Here is a 15,285-nt window from a genome sequence, read left to right on the forward strand (position 1 = left end):
GGAATGCAACTACAGCAATCAGCTGAGATCAGCAGTGTATTCAGAAACCTGCTTTTTCCTCCTTAAGAACCAGGAGACATTCCCCAGCATTTTGGACCCACTTAGCACAATCAAGGATAATTCCTGAACCATACTCTATGTGTTATCCATAAATTATTGCTCTCTCTGTATTATACACATACAGCAAATAAAGAAATATACGCTATCTGTTCAGTCAGCTTAGTCAATCATTAGCACTGTGATCTACTGGTTTACTTCAACTCACATTGTACAAAGGGGGAGAGGAGATTATGTCATTCTGAACAACTGGGTACATATCTATTTAACTAAAACACTTAATATCAAAACTCAATCATTCTAAAATCACAGAAAATGTGGATGGGAGAAGGAGAGGTTTAATTCATTATCAATATTTATTCATGAGTTACTTATCCCTAGCTTTCCCACAAATGTCACATGTCACTTTAACTTCAGAAATGATTTAAGACTGCATAACTGTAGATGACCATTACACTTTGAATTACCCACACTCCTGTGGAGCAAGACAGCAAACAAATGTAATGGTGTCAGGACACAAGGAAACTATGGGGGATATGGGGCATCTGACACAAGGCTGTACTGTAATTCCCAATGGCAGTCTGCCACATTTCTTATACAGTTAAATTGTGTCCACAAACACCTTGGCACAGTTGCACATATTTTCAGCCAGTCCTGTTCTTCCATCCAAAGTCTTTTTTACTCTTCCACTTCTCCAGAAAGCAAACACCTGCTAAAAGCATCTCACATCTTAGAAATACTCCTACACTGTTTCGCACACACACATTTTTTGCTGTAGGAAACAAGATTTTAGTTGCCATGTTTTCTACCATGTCCTATTTCTGAAAACAAACACATGAATGTGCATAACAATTGTTAAAACCTCAGCCACCAACAGCCAGTTAAAAGAATTTTTTTAAAAGACAACATTTCTAAGAGATATGCAAAGATGAGCAAACTTCACAGGCATAGGAGAGCTAGTGAGGTCTTACCCCTCTCAAGGGTCTTTGTTTTCCTTGCTTGGAATATAAAAAAGACCCTCAGCAATTAGACTTTTGGCGACAATCTCAGATGTACTGGGCTCATATATGGCACTAGAGGACGAAACCAGCACTACAATTTGTGTCCACAAGTTTGCAGAAAGATACCACACACAGTGCTGCTTTAGGGACTTACTCACACCATAACCTGCATCAGTTTAATCCAAGTATAGCATTTTAATGTAAGGAATCTAAGCTTGGTTCAGATGTAATGTCAGGAATCCTGATCTATAATTCTGATTTGATGAACAAACACAAGCCATAGTATGCTAGTTTTTTATTTATAAATTTATTTATAAATTGGGTTTATACTGGTGGCCAGGAACTAGCAAGTTGCAGTTGTTTTATGATTTTCAAAATCAGAAAGTTGACTTAAATTGCTGATTTAAGCATCTCTCTTTTTTCCAGGGTAATTTAAATCATGATTTCAATCACCAGTTTAAACCAATCCACCCTGAGATATCCTTAATTCATGACAGAAAAAAATATAGAAAGGAGAGGGTGGCAAAGATTCCAAAGGAAGGAAGGGTTTTTTCAGTTGCAGGTTCAGTGAGAAAGGAGCAGAAATGGGACACAAACACTGGCTTAGCATTTTATTTTATTTTACAAAATTTATATACCACTTGATTGCAAGAAAGCGCTTAAGCGGTGAACAAAAACAAAAACAAAAACCAATCTGGTATAGGAACAGAAGTTCCTGAGGAAACATTTCCTGTCTTTGACCTTATTCTTCCCTGGTATCATACCAGCTAGCTGCTCTCCGCATGAACATGAAAATTCTTCCCTCCCTTGCCAACCTCAACTATGCTTAGTCATAGGGCTAAATTAACATCAGCCATGGCTAATACTGCCCCCTACATAACTGAATTTTGAGAATTTCATTGTAAACTATATAAAATGTTATTTGAGTCACACCTGCACCCAAATCCCTATGAAGTTAAATTGGAGAGAGATCTACAGATAAGTACCTCTCTAGGCAGCTGGAATGGTATATAAAATTCCCACAAATGACTTCAAGCATGAACCTTAAGTAAGGTTGCTATATGTCTGGGATTTCCCGGACATATCTGGAATTCTGCAGTTGTCAGTAGTGTCCGGGCAGAAATCATTAAAATGTCTGGGAAAATCCGGATATATGGCAGCCCATATCAGCAGTGCCGTTTTTGGTGACTTTCCATAAAAATACCTAAAAAAACTGCTCAACAACTTTGCCAAAAGAAGCTCAACAACTTTTCTGTGTATTTTCACTGTTTGAAATATGGCAAGCCTACCTTAAGGAAAGTTCCCATAAAAGCTTTTATAGATGATATCTAACACCACTGAAACCAAGTAGAAAATACCCAGGAACAAAGGACACTTGTTGGCACTGCCAAGCAGACAGAGCAGATCTCATCAATATATATTACAAGACTGGCTAAACTATGAGCCTCCAGGTGTTGTTGGACTACAGCTTCCGTCATCCCTGACCATTGGCCAGGATGGCTGGGACAGATGGAATCAAGCATCTGGACGGCCACAGATTCCTCATTCCTGCTCTAACAGAAGAAAGGGATATAAAGTATAGAAAACAAACAGCAACATTTAGTTGGCAAATGGTTGGAGAGTATGGAAGCTGTAGTCTAACAACATCTGAATGCAATAAGTTAGCCACTCTCAATATATATTGGGTTTGTCCTAAAAGAAATGCATTTTGGAAATCAGTTGTGGATCATATAGAATACATTAAGGTAAAGGGACCGCTGACCGTTAGGTCCAGTCGCAGACGACTCTGGGATTGTGGCTCTCATCTAACTTTATTGGCCAAGGGAGCCGGCGTTTGTCTGCAGACAGCTTCCAGGTCATGTGGCCAGCATGACTAAGCCACTTTTGGCGAACCAGAGCAGCACACGGAAACGCCGTTTACCTTCCTGCCAAAGCGGTACCTATTTATCTACTTGCACTTTCACGTGCTTTCGAACTGCTAGGTAGGCAGGAGCAGGGACATTACAGGCTATTAACTCCCCGTAGATCCCTTGCACATTCTTTTTGGTCACATAAATGAAACATAATTTCCTGGTGATTATAATATCTATCAGTTATACAGTGGTACCTCGGAGGTCCGTTCTTAGCCTGAAACTGTTCTTGACCTGAAGCACCACTTTAGCTAATGGGGCCTCCTGCTGCTGCTGTGCCACTGGAGCACAATTTCTGCTCTCATCCTGAAGCAAAGTTCTTAACCTGAAGCACTATTTCTGGGTTAGCGGAGTCTGTAACCTGAAGCGTATGTAACCTGAAGCGTATGTAACCCAAGATACCACTGTAATTGGAAAAAGAAGGGTACCTTTCAATTGCTATTGAAAATTGCTATTGAAAATTTCAATTGCTATTGAAAATTGAAAAATACTAATCTTGTTAAATTATTTTGTATAATAGTATTACAAGATGAGCCCACCTATTAAATCTGTGTGCAGATGACCTGTCCTTATTGGTTACAGACCCTTTGACAACATCCCCTTTAAGAAGGAACTGGAATCTTTTGAGATCGTCTCAGGCCTTTGGGTTAATCAGAAGCTTTATGTTTTCATATTCCTCCTAGGGATATAAGCTCATGAGAGACAGCTTGTTTCAATCTGGGCAACAAATCCATAATAAATATGATGACAAATATGAAGATGCCGAAACTGATGACAGCTCAAAAAAGAGACTGACTGAATTTTACATAGTATTAATTGACTCTTAGTTCCTTCCCTCCTTTTTTGCAGCTCTTTTCATGGAAATGAAATCACTAAGTACTGGCATATAACATATAACAATCACTAAGTACGGGCAAGATTTAAAGAGAACTACTTTAACCTTGTGGCACCATAAGGTATGGTATTTACCTATTACCTATTTACCTTTACCTATTTACCTATGCTATTTAGAATATATGGAAAAACTAATTCATGAAATCAGAGTACATGACTCTTCAAAATCAGATAAATGCATTAAAGATTGGTATAGTTTTATTACATTTGTAAAAGGAAAAGGAAAACCCACCATCTCATTATGCTAGGATATGGAATGCATAATAATTTTAAGTAAGTATGATATTGTTTCTTCTATTATTTTAATGTTCGTGCCATCATTTTCCCATCAAATCTTTCAGGTCCTTATATGCCTCAATTTCTAATCACTTGTTCTATCTACTTATACTGTCTGGATTGAGGGGGGGAGTTCTTTCCTGATTTGGGGGTCCAGTCCTTTGGAGTTAAAATATTCTCATGGTATGTATTTATTCTATTTCTTCATTTTTTGTATTTTTTTTGGTAATGTTTGATATTAGAAAATCATTTTTAAAGGGGTTTTTTAAAGTCCCTGGAGGGAGAAAAGAAAAATGTTATAGTTTTTTTTAAAGAAAGAAGATATGGAATTACAAATGGTAGAGACAAGGTTATAGAAGGGGGAAAACACTAGTTGTTTATAAATAATGTAATGAAGAAGAACCTAAAAGAAGGTTTAGAGAAGACATTTTACTCTACACTTTAGCAATCCTGACTGTCCTACTTTTGAAACTGCTCTTTCTCTAGCCAACAGAATCACAGGAATTGCTGTCAAGTCTGCATTCACATTATAGTCCATACATGTTACTGGATGGAAAAAGTCAGAATTTCTCATGTAAAGTACGGAAGTATGTGTGATATAGTCCTTATTAGGATATATTCCTCAATGGCATCTGCTTCCCCAATTAAAAAAAAAATCCCTTTCAGTTGCCTTTAAAAGAGAACTAAGAATCTAATATGATTATACTAAAGCTTCACCAGCAGAAGCACAGTCTCATTAACTAAGTGGCTATCCAATAGTTCTGATGTTGTCCTTAATGATGCACCACATCTATTTAAAAAGCACAAATACTTCACCGCTAAGGTTAGGAGTCAGCATCCTTGTGAAACCATGAATTCATACTAGAATTGAAAGGAAAATATCCACACTATTTACAGTTACCTGTGTAAACCTAAAGCATCAAAACATCTAACCAGCACATTTCATCCAGATTGATACTTTATCAATACAATTACCATCCCAAACATTTAATTACTACTATCTCAATTTAGAGCATTTTCATGATACATGCAGCAGAATCTTATGCATAAGTAAATCCCACCAAGTTAAATAGGATTTGAGCCTTACTTTTCGTCTGCAATGAAACACTTCTGAATGCTGCAGTTTCAGTATAGGCAGCAAAGCAAAACTCTGTTTTAACATTAACATACATTATACACAACATAGTTTTTCATAGTATTTTGGATATCCAACTTAATTCAGTAGTCAATTTTTGGGGAAGGGGGGGAAATAGCCTTCTCAAACAGCTAGCCCATTTTCAACATTGAGTTACAGAAGGCAGATGGTGACCCATCCCCATAAATCAACAGTAGTAAAAGTGCAAGTTCAGATCTGCTTGAAATACCGTGCACAACCAGAAACCTATTCTCATTCTAATAATATTCTTAGTGTTATTTTCATATATCGGCGCATTGTCAGTAGCCAAACACATGGCAACTTGTTGTAGACTGCACACTGATGTTTTGACATGTAAATAAGACACACTGTGAACAAAGATACAGAAGAACTATGAATAAGCTGGACATCCAGTAAAATTCAAAGTTATGTCTCTACAGTGGTTATAAAACAGAGATCTAAATAAACTGTTAAACACTTAGTGCAAAGGTATGCCAAACATTTCTCAGAACATTCTTAAAGCCTCAAAAGAATCAACCTTTTCTTCTAAATCAGGCCTAGGCTAAATATTTTATTTGGCTCCTCAAGATGGACATAGAAGTTGGGCATTAGCTCCAAATCAGTTCCTGGCCTCACATCAAACACTATCCTGTCATTTATCCAGTCAGTCAAAACAATGTTTCCATCTAAAACTTTTAATGTTTACGTCTTGAAAACTGCTAATTGAATCCAGTTTTTCCAATCCAGTTTTCACAGTCTATACTATCAAATACCGAGATAATAAATGTGAAATAAATAAATACTACATATTGCTTACAGAATTCAACCGGGACAAGAAAAAAAGGTTGAAGCCAAAACAGAAGACTGCTAGCCTCATAAAATTTAAAAACACTGAAACTAGATATGTCAACATTCTTATAGTAAACTACTTCTAATCACACTCAAGGAAGAACTTTAGCTCAATATAGTTTTAGCATTTAGAAGTTCCTGAAGTATGTTTCATACCAAAATGGATTATCAAAACCACAAAGTACAAGAGATTTAGATATTCTAAAGCAAACCCCAAGAAAACTACTTTCAGCCACTCCTATACATGTTTACTTAGATGTCCCACTGAGTTCAATATTACTTACTTTCAAATACTTAACAATATTTTTTCTATAGCAACTTTCCTTATGCATTTAAAGCTTCCCTACAAAAAAGAATGTGATGCATGACATGCACATTTAAAGTTAGCCAAAATAGAATATTTAATCTTAATGGTATCAAGGGTTTTTGTCTGCATTTATTTATTTATTTATTGAATTTATATACTGCCCAATACCTGGAGGTCTCAGGGCAGTTCACAGAACAAAATCAAAATATAAAACCACAAAATATATAATCAAAATAAAATGAACAACCCAATAACACCCCCCCCCAAAAAAACCACATTTTAAAAGGTCATAGGGTGTCTGCTTGATGTCTATAATTTTACAATTACCTATAATTTTTTCCTATTACTTAAGTAGTGTTATGTACTTTGAATACTAATTAACCCTTCCCTGAGACAAGCTTCTATAGTTCCAAAATTACAAATCTGAGAGCATTAGAAAATGTGCAAGGGGAAGGGACAGACGTAATGACTACCTATCCACTTGCTGGTTTAAAAAGATTGTAAAGCACGTCTTTGGTAAATCCAGTCTTTGTTGAACTTCACTGTTCCTTCTCCAGAGCAGCAGCAATACCAGCTGCAAAACAGTCCTTCAGCCAATTTTTAGACCAAGGATGTTGCGCTCCACAAAGTGCATTTGCCCAAACTTCTTTCTGCAGCTTTACCTGATTTCTTTGGCTCTGCATATGATGCTGGACATCATATGGACCACAAAGAAGGCTGATCACCGAAGAATTGATGCTTCTGAATTATGGTACTGAAAGGGACTCTTGAAAGTCCCATGGACTGCAAGAAGATCAAACCTCTCAATTCTTAAGGAAATCAGCCCTGAGTGCTCACTGGAAGGCCAGATCGTGAAGCTGAGGCTCCAATACTTTGGCCACCTCATGAGAAGAGAAGACTCCCTGGAAAAGACCCTGATGTTGGGAAAGATGGAGGGCACAAGGAGAAGGGGATGACAGAGGACGAGATGGTTGAACAGTGTTCTCGAAGCTACTAACATGAGTTTGACCAAACTGCGGGAGGTAGTGGAAGACAGGAGTGCCTGGCATGCTCTGGTTTATGGGGTCACGAAGAGTAGGACATGACTAAACGACTAAACAACAACAACAAATGCTGGCTGTGGTTCATGAGAGTAGAAGTCCAACAACATGTGCAGGGCCACAAGTCCCCCCCCCCCAATAAATATGAATATATCAACTTTGGAAATTTCCCAATTATGTTCTTGCAGAATTAGAACTGGAGCCACACAAACAAGAATATATATGTTAGTAAAATGCACAAGAGATTATAGAGACTGCAAGATGGTACCATTCAAAAATGGTTGGTGATAATACAAGCTATTGGTAAGAACAACCTCTGCCAGGCTGGGGACAGGTCTGCTTTTAATAATGATTTACAACCATCATAGTGCTACCTGAAAACAATCTTGCTCTGAGGGGAGATGCAATCTAACTTGCACATAAAATTAATCCAGGGCATACATATGTGTGTTTTGTTAGTTTTAATCCGTGCTTACTGTTTTAATATTTTATGTAAGCTATTTCATGAGGTTTACCTGAAAATTGGTATATAAAGAAAGCACTATCATCATTTGCCCAAGGCTCTCATCTAGTAGATGAGACACTGGCTTAAAAGCACATATCTTTTTTGTAAAAAAGGTCTTTTTTTACTGTAACAAACAAGCATGGATATGAATCCTAAATCCTAACATGTGAGGTGGAAATAGAAACTGAAGTAGGAGTCCTCCAAGACAACTGCCTCAAAACATTTTCCAATCAAGGCATCTGAAGATTTTCAAAGATGTGCTATTAAGGTTAAGACAGAGAATATGAGAAGAAATTATTTTAAAGAGATATGGAAGGTATATGTAGAATTCGTACTGTTAAACGGAAAGGGGTCAAACCATCACAAGAGGTGTTGACATGTTGGGAGGCTGGATAGTTACGATAGAATGGTCTCGGGTGTGGGGTGGCACTTTTTTTATTACTTTGTAAAAATTAATAATAGTAACAGTAATAAACTTGAAAAAATATGATTTTCAAAGCTTAAAAACAAGTTTTTGCTCTGCGCTATGGTAGCATAAGCATCAAAACAGAACCACAGCTATTGCACATTCCAGTCAAACCAGCTTGTTCCAAAAAGCCTTTCCTTCCATCTCCAGACTTCTTTAGAGACCCAAACACATACATATATATATATCCAGTATTAGAAAGAAAGAAAATACCCAAAAGGTTCGTGCTCTTGCCCTCTCCATCTCATCAAGACACAACCTTACACAACGTTCCTTTGCGGAAGTGGATTTCCAGCAGGGCGAAAACAAGGGCGCAAAGCGGCGGAGACTCATTCAAGTTTAAGCTGCCAGAGGAAAGGGATCAAACTCTCTCTAACCCTCCCCTCGCTTCACAACTTACACTTAAACCCACGTCCCAAAGCGGCCTCACATCCTAACGAACCGGTTGAGCAATCCAGATGCTGGAGAGAATAGAGAAAGGAAAAACCTCTCCCGATGCTCGAGCCCTGGAGTTTCAGACGGAAGAGTCCGACGCTTTGCAGGATGCGTCCCTTCAGGGCGTCGTGTGCAGCAACCGTTGCACCTGGAAGCTCGCACCCCTCGGCAAACTCTTCACCCCCCACTCACGATAGCGGAGATCGCGGGGTGGGAGCGTGGGGTGAAGAGCTTACTTTTCTCCCGAGGCCTGGAAGCTTTCGAGAGAGTCTCACATATACACAAGGCAGTGGGGGAAGCAGCTCGCTCCTCGAGGCTCCCGGCCAGTGGGTTGAAACACAAACATACACAAACACCTCGCGTTTCCCTTATTATTATTTTTGAGAACAAACGGCGAAATTCTCTCTCCTTTCCTCACCAAACCTGGGGCCCTTTTCTCTCCCCACCCCCCCCCACCGCCCTCTTCGGCGTCCCGCAACTTCCGAGCGGCTTCTCCACAGACCCGAATTATAATTCCCCTCGTAACACCCTTCTTTCCTCACACAACGCCTCTTTCTTCTCGGGTGGCCCTTCCATTGCCAAAGCCGACCTGCTTTCCCCCCCCCATACCCCACCCCACAAGGCAAACGAGGCCCCTCGGGCCTCGCTCTCCTCCTCGTAACGTGTGTATCGGGAGCGAAGCGTGCGCGCCGCCTGCCTGCCTGCCCGCCCGCCCCGCCGCGCGCAACGGCTCCTCTCACCTGTCAGTCGCAGCTTGACGGGCCCGTTCCTCCTCGCCCCTTGGTTGGACATGACCCCCCGGGAATCCCTCCCGAGAGCCCGGCGGTAACCCTCCTTCCCTGCCGCCGGGGACGGGGCGGCGCGGGAGGGAAAGGGAAAGAGAGAGAGAGCCTCTAATGGAGTCGGGCTGGACGCGCCTCACGACGCCGAGTGGAGAAAAGCCCGGATGTGCCCACTGTCGCCATGAGCGTCAGGAGGCGGAGGCGCAGCCGCCTTGCCCTTCCCTTCCCGCCCGAGGCTGAGGCGGCGAGTACAACAAAGCGGCAGACGGGGGAGAAGCCTGAGGGGGGAGCGGCGGAGTCGCTCGCGCCAAGGCCGGCCGGCCGCTTCGCTCTCCTCCTCCCCCCCCCCCGCTTCGCCGCCTCAGGCCCAGTTCCTCACAGGCCTCGCCTCCTCGTGAAGGAGCAGCAGTAACGACAGGGCCCCCCCCCTTTCAAGGCGGCGGCGGCGAGGCGTCGCGGGCGGCCCTTCGGTAAAAGGCCCCCTCGTTCTGGAGCCTCCCGAGGCCGCGCGGAAGAACATCGATGGGGGCCCGACCCCCAGCGCGCTTTGCGAGAACTCCAGGCACGGCCAGCTCCGTGATGCCGGCTGTCCAACAAAAGAAGCTTAAAGACTCTCTCAAAAAATGTCATATAAACGCCCACAATGGGGAAACAATCTGCCAGCGCTCCACTTGGGGAACAGCAGAAGCTTCCTAGGAAAGCTGGGCCTGTCCCTCGACATCCCCCCCAAAAGCCAAAGAGCTGCACCAACAAGCCCTCTGCAGCGCCACAAACCCAACTCAACGACTGTGTAACGTTGGAAAGTGTTGATTGCTTCTACCTTTCCACAAGGGCCGATGCCAAAATCTGGCACCGTCGAGCGCAGTTTTGTCCGGATGGAAGCGCAGAGTGTTTAAGGACCGGGATGTTTGCAGGGAAACCAAAATGCTCATTTACAAAGTTCTCGAGCTACCAAGCTTAGCTTACTGTATGCTTGAACCACTTATAAACGCCAACTCCTCAAAAGATTGCATCAATGGTATCTCCCAAAAAATTTACGTATCACTTGGGAAGACAGGTGAACTAATGCCAGGGTACCGGAAGAAGCAAGTATCAGCAGTGTCAAAGCAATGATTCTTCAACGTCAACTTTGTTGGACTGATCATGTTGTTCGGATGTCTGATTATCGTCTTCTAGAGCAACTACTCTATTCTGAACTTAAGAATGGAAAGCGTAATGCTGGTGGTCAACCAAAAAGGTTTACAGACGCTCTCAAGGCAAACCTTTAAAAATGTAGTATAAGCACCAGCAATTGGGAAACACTGGCCTGCGAGCGCTCCAATTGGAAAACATCCAGAATTGGCCTCCACTTATGGACACACCGTTAAGACCATGTTCATGGAAAACAATCTTGCTTGTTATCAGACAGCGCCTCTACGATATCGAGCAACACAATGATAATGTCCCCTATCTGGACAGGGAGAGCCTGACTACTGCTAACCTTGAGGTTAGATTACTGCATGTGTTATATGTAGAGCTGCCTCTGAAGATGATTTGGAAACTTCAGCTAGTGCAGAATCTGGCAGCCAGGTTGCTCGCTGGGGCAAGACAGTTTGAGCATATCGGCTACCATTGAGTTTCGGGGCCCAATTCAGAGTGCTGGTTTTGACCTATAAAGCCTTAAATGGCTCAGGACCACAATATCTCAAGGTCCACCTCTTTCCATATGAGCCTACCCAGACCCTGACGTCATCTTCTGAGGCCCTTCTTCATGTGCCTCCTCGAGAGATCTAGAGGGTGGCAACACAAGAATGGGCCTTCTCTGCAGTGGCTCCCCACTGTGGAATGCTTTCCCCAGGGAAATTCACCTGGCGCCTTCATTATACAACTTTAGGTGCCAGGCAAAAACGTTCATTTTTAACCAGGCCTTTGGTTGATTTAATTGACATACTATGCCCTTTTAAAATGTGAGGTATTGGGGGGGGGGGTTATTGGGTTGTTGTTTTTATTTTGATCTATTATTTGATTATTGATGTAACCCTCCAGAATGTATTTTGTATAGTTAAGTTTTTATCTCTATCTTCAGTCCGTTGTATTTTATTTTATTGCTTTGGCTAGTGGCTGATGCAAATAAAGATTCCTCTGAATTTCAAAGCTTTTGATGCGCTTTTTACAAGTGGTACTTACCTGATCCTAGTCAGGTATCCACAGGATTGCAGGATTTCTGGCACCTAGGAACATCTGTCTGAACGATTCCTAACAAAAATGCCTCCGGTCTTTTCGGGAAGGTAGCTTTAAACATTTTTTTCATCTCATTATAAATCATTTCCCAGTATTCTTTAACCTCCATTTCTTTACATTTCCAACACAAATCTGATTCTGATTAGCCAGTCTACTTGGGGTTGAATACCACCTGTGAATCATTTTCATATAATTCTCTTTCAATGTGTAGCGTGCAGCAGATTTTAAATTGTTCTTCCAAAGTTTCTGCCAGAGGTTTAAATCCATATCATGCCCTATGTCCATTGCCCAGTGGGTCATTGAAACTTTAACCAGCTCATCCTTTGTTTCCCAGATGCTGTTGGACTCCCGACTCCTACCTGCTTCACAACCAACAGGGCCAGTGGTCAGGGGTCATGGGAGTTGTAGTCCAGCTGCACCTCTGTAGAACCACATGTTCTCTGCTTCCGTTGAACTGTTCTCACCTGGCAAACTGCAGGTCACTTACCTGAGCCTGGCAAAGGATGAGGTGCTTCAGAAGGTGTTGGAGTGGAGCCTTAGCTCAGTGCTAGAGGGCACACACGGTGCATTGTATATAGGAGGTACCAGGCAGGGCTGACCAAAGACATTTTGGCACCAGAGATGAACCATGAAATGGCATTCCCCTCCCTGCCAGGGAAGGAGGGATGATCTACATCAGAAACGAGGAGGGAGGTACAGTGGTGCCTCGCAAGACGAAAATAATCCATTCCACGAGTCTCTTCGTCTAGCGTTTTTTTCGTCTTGCGAAGCAACCCTCTTAGCGGATTAGCGCTATTAGCGGTTTAGCGGCTATTAAAGGCTTAGCAGCTTAGAAAAGGGGGGGGGAGCGAAAAAAATCGCAAGACTCGCAAGTTGTTTTCGTCTTGCGAAGCAAGCCCATAGGGAAATTTGTCTTGCGAAGCGCATCGAAAAATGGAAAACCCTTTCGTCTAGCGGGTTTTCCGTCTTGCGAGGCATTCGTCTTGCGGGGCACCACTGTAAAAGATTTACATTGGGATCTGTTGCCTATGGGGATCCTGCTGCCCACTGGGTGGACTGGCCCTGGTACCACGTTTAACCCTTCTCTAGTTAGATCTCAGAGCTGATAAAGCAAGGGAGGGAGATTTTGCTCCCTTTCTTCCCCAACTTCCACTGTAGGTAGGCCAGTCATGCCAAACAGAGGAGAGTGCTTTCCTGGGATCCAAGGCAAATACATGAGAAAACAGAATATCCAGTTTGCTTGTCTCTCTCCAGAGGCTGGTGTAGCCTGCTTTTCACTGCCAAACCCCCACCTAAACACACCTGTAGCATGAACGAAGTCAATCCAAGCACTTGAAGGGAACATTTCCTTTGAGGCTAGCAGAAACTTACCCATGAGCCAAACACCAATTTTAAGAAGTCTTATTTTGAATGAAAAGAAAGGAGGACAAAGGTAAAGGCACAATTGTACTTTAAAAAGGGAGGAAATGTTTCAGTTCCGTTGAAGACGATCCTATTGCAGCTACTTACAGGCAGATTTCTGGTCTCCTGTAGCAGATCATCATTTGAGGGATAAATTACTTTTTGGAAACAGTCATTTAAATTAAGAGTTTCTGACCCAGGTGAGTTGATTGACAAGTGCTTGTGTCTAGTCAAGCAGGAGTCAGTTGCAGAGATGTTTTTTGACACCTCTTGGAAGCAGAAAGATGGGAAAGATTACAGTGTTAACTACTTCCCATTACTCCATTTCCTTTGCCAGGCAGAACCTATTCAGTATATTCAAGGATAAATCTGACCTCCTGTTTGGAGGGAATGAAGAATGAGATCTTAAAGTGACAGGCTAGTATAAATCAAGTCTTTGCTACACCCTCTGGCCATTGAAATAAACAGTCCTACGCTATGCTAGATGGACCAGTTAGCTGCATCTACTTCCTTTGATGAGTTTCATGTCTTCCAAGCCATGCAGCCACTCAGAGTGGCTGGGGAAACCCAGCCAGATGGACGGGGTATAAGTAATAAAATTATTGTTATTGTTATGTTTTAATATATCTTTTCAGGTGCATTGGTATCTCATTCTTTGAGGAGCTATATTTCAGAATTAAATGATGGCTTCTCATTTCTGAACAATTGTTACGCTCTTGCTGTTAGCTCATAAAGTTGGGAAGCAATCCTATGCTACAGTTATGTCAGCTGAGTAGCTTTCGAAAGTAGTGTAAGCCCGACCCATCTCATAGACATAGCTGTTAACTTTTCCCTTTTCTTGCGAGGAATCCTATTCGGAATAAGGGAATTTCCCTTTAAAAAAGGGAAACGTTGACAGCTATGCTCATAGAGATGGGAGTTAGGCAGATCTTCCTCCATACACTGGTAAAAAATGGTGGTGATCTGTCTATGGCATAACTTCATATTGTCATATTGGATTACTCTGCCTGTAGCATAGGTCCATATATTCCTCCTCTCACTCCCAACAAAAATTAATCCTCCATTGTTTCAGAGGAAATAATTTCTGTATTACCTTCACACCAGATTCATCAAGTATAGTTTTCCACTAGGATTTCCCCCCCTCCTACACAGTCCTTCTAGAATGATCTTTGGGAATTGTTGAAGATTTTTGGGATGATATCTTAATCTCTATAGGGGTTATTCAGAATGTCTTGCTAGCATTCTTAGTATCTACACCTATAAACTCTGCAACAGTCTGGCAGAAGCAAATCTATTCCCATCATCCTGACCTTTAATGAAACCATGAGGTACACTTGCAGATAACTGCCAAAAAAATAACATCCACCCATCCCCATATGTCACAGGGCAGCTTGATCAGAGGGTCTGGCAACTAGTTCGCTAGAAAGAATTATTATTACTCACCCTACATGAGATGGCATGTGGCTAACTTCAAAGTTGCCCCTCTGCTCTTTTGAATATTCTGATAGTTACATCATCCATGCTGATGTACTTACTCCTAGAGCAATCCCGTTGGAAGTGGTTTAAGAATGTCACAGGCATACAAGCAATCATTCCTATTTCATGTATCAGCATTAAGCGTGATTAGAAGAACGTGACTCGTGTCAGTGTTTCAAATAACAGCTCAAAGGAAATAGAGCAAGCACATTTCTGTCCCTCGTTATTAAGGCAGCAACTGCTGTGGTAATTCTGAAAACCATTTACCTCAATGGATATCTGCTATTGAAGAAGAAGAAGAAGAAGAAGAAGAAGAAGAAGAAGAAGAGTAGTAGTAGTAGTTTGGATTTGATATCCCGCCTTTCACTCCCCTTCAGGAGTCTCAAAGCGGCTAACAATCTCCTTTCCCTTCCTCCCCCACAACAAACACTCTGTGAGGTGAGTGGGGCTGAGAGACTTCAAAGAAGTGTGACTGGCCCAAGGTCACCCAGCAGCTGCATGTGGAGGAGCGGAGACGCGAACCCGGTTACC

At 42.0% G+C, this 15,285-nt stretch overlaps 1 protein-coding gene across 1 annotated transcript in view; it reads right to left on the reverse strand.

Moving 5' to 3' along the window:
• The window catches only part of SMURF2 (SMAD specific E3 ubiquitin protein ligase 2), a 65,893-nt gene extending 54,841 nt beyond the window's left edge, over positions 1–11,052 (reverse strand). Inside the window, exon 1 of the mRNA XM_082212466.1 lies at positions 9,616–11,052. Coding sequence (XP_082068592.1) covers positions 9,616–9,667 — 52 coding nt within the window. The 5' untranslated portion in view covers positions 9,668–11,052. The remainder of the gene's footprint in view (positions 1–9,615) is intronic.
• Positions 11,053–15,285: the final 4,233 nt, after the last annotated feature.

The sequence above is a fragment of the Podarcis vaucheri genome, assembly GCF_965113315.1.
Source record: "Podarcis vaucheri genome assembly, chromosome: 2".
Taxonomy (NCBI): domain Eukaryota; kingdom Metazoa; phylum Chordata; class Lepidosauria; order Squamata; family Lacertidae; genus Podarcis; species Podarcis vaucheri.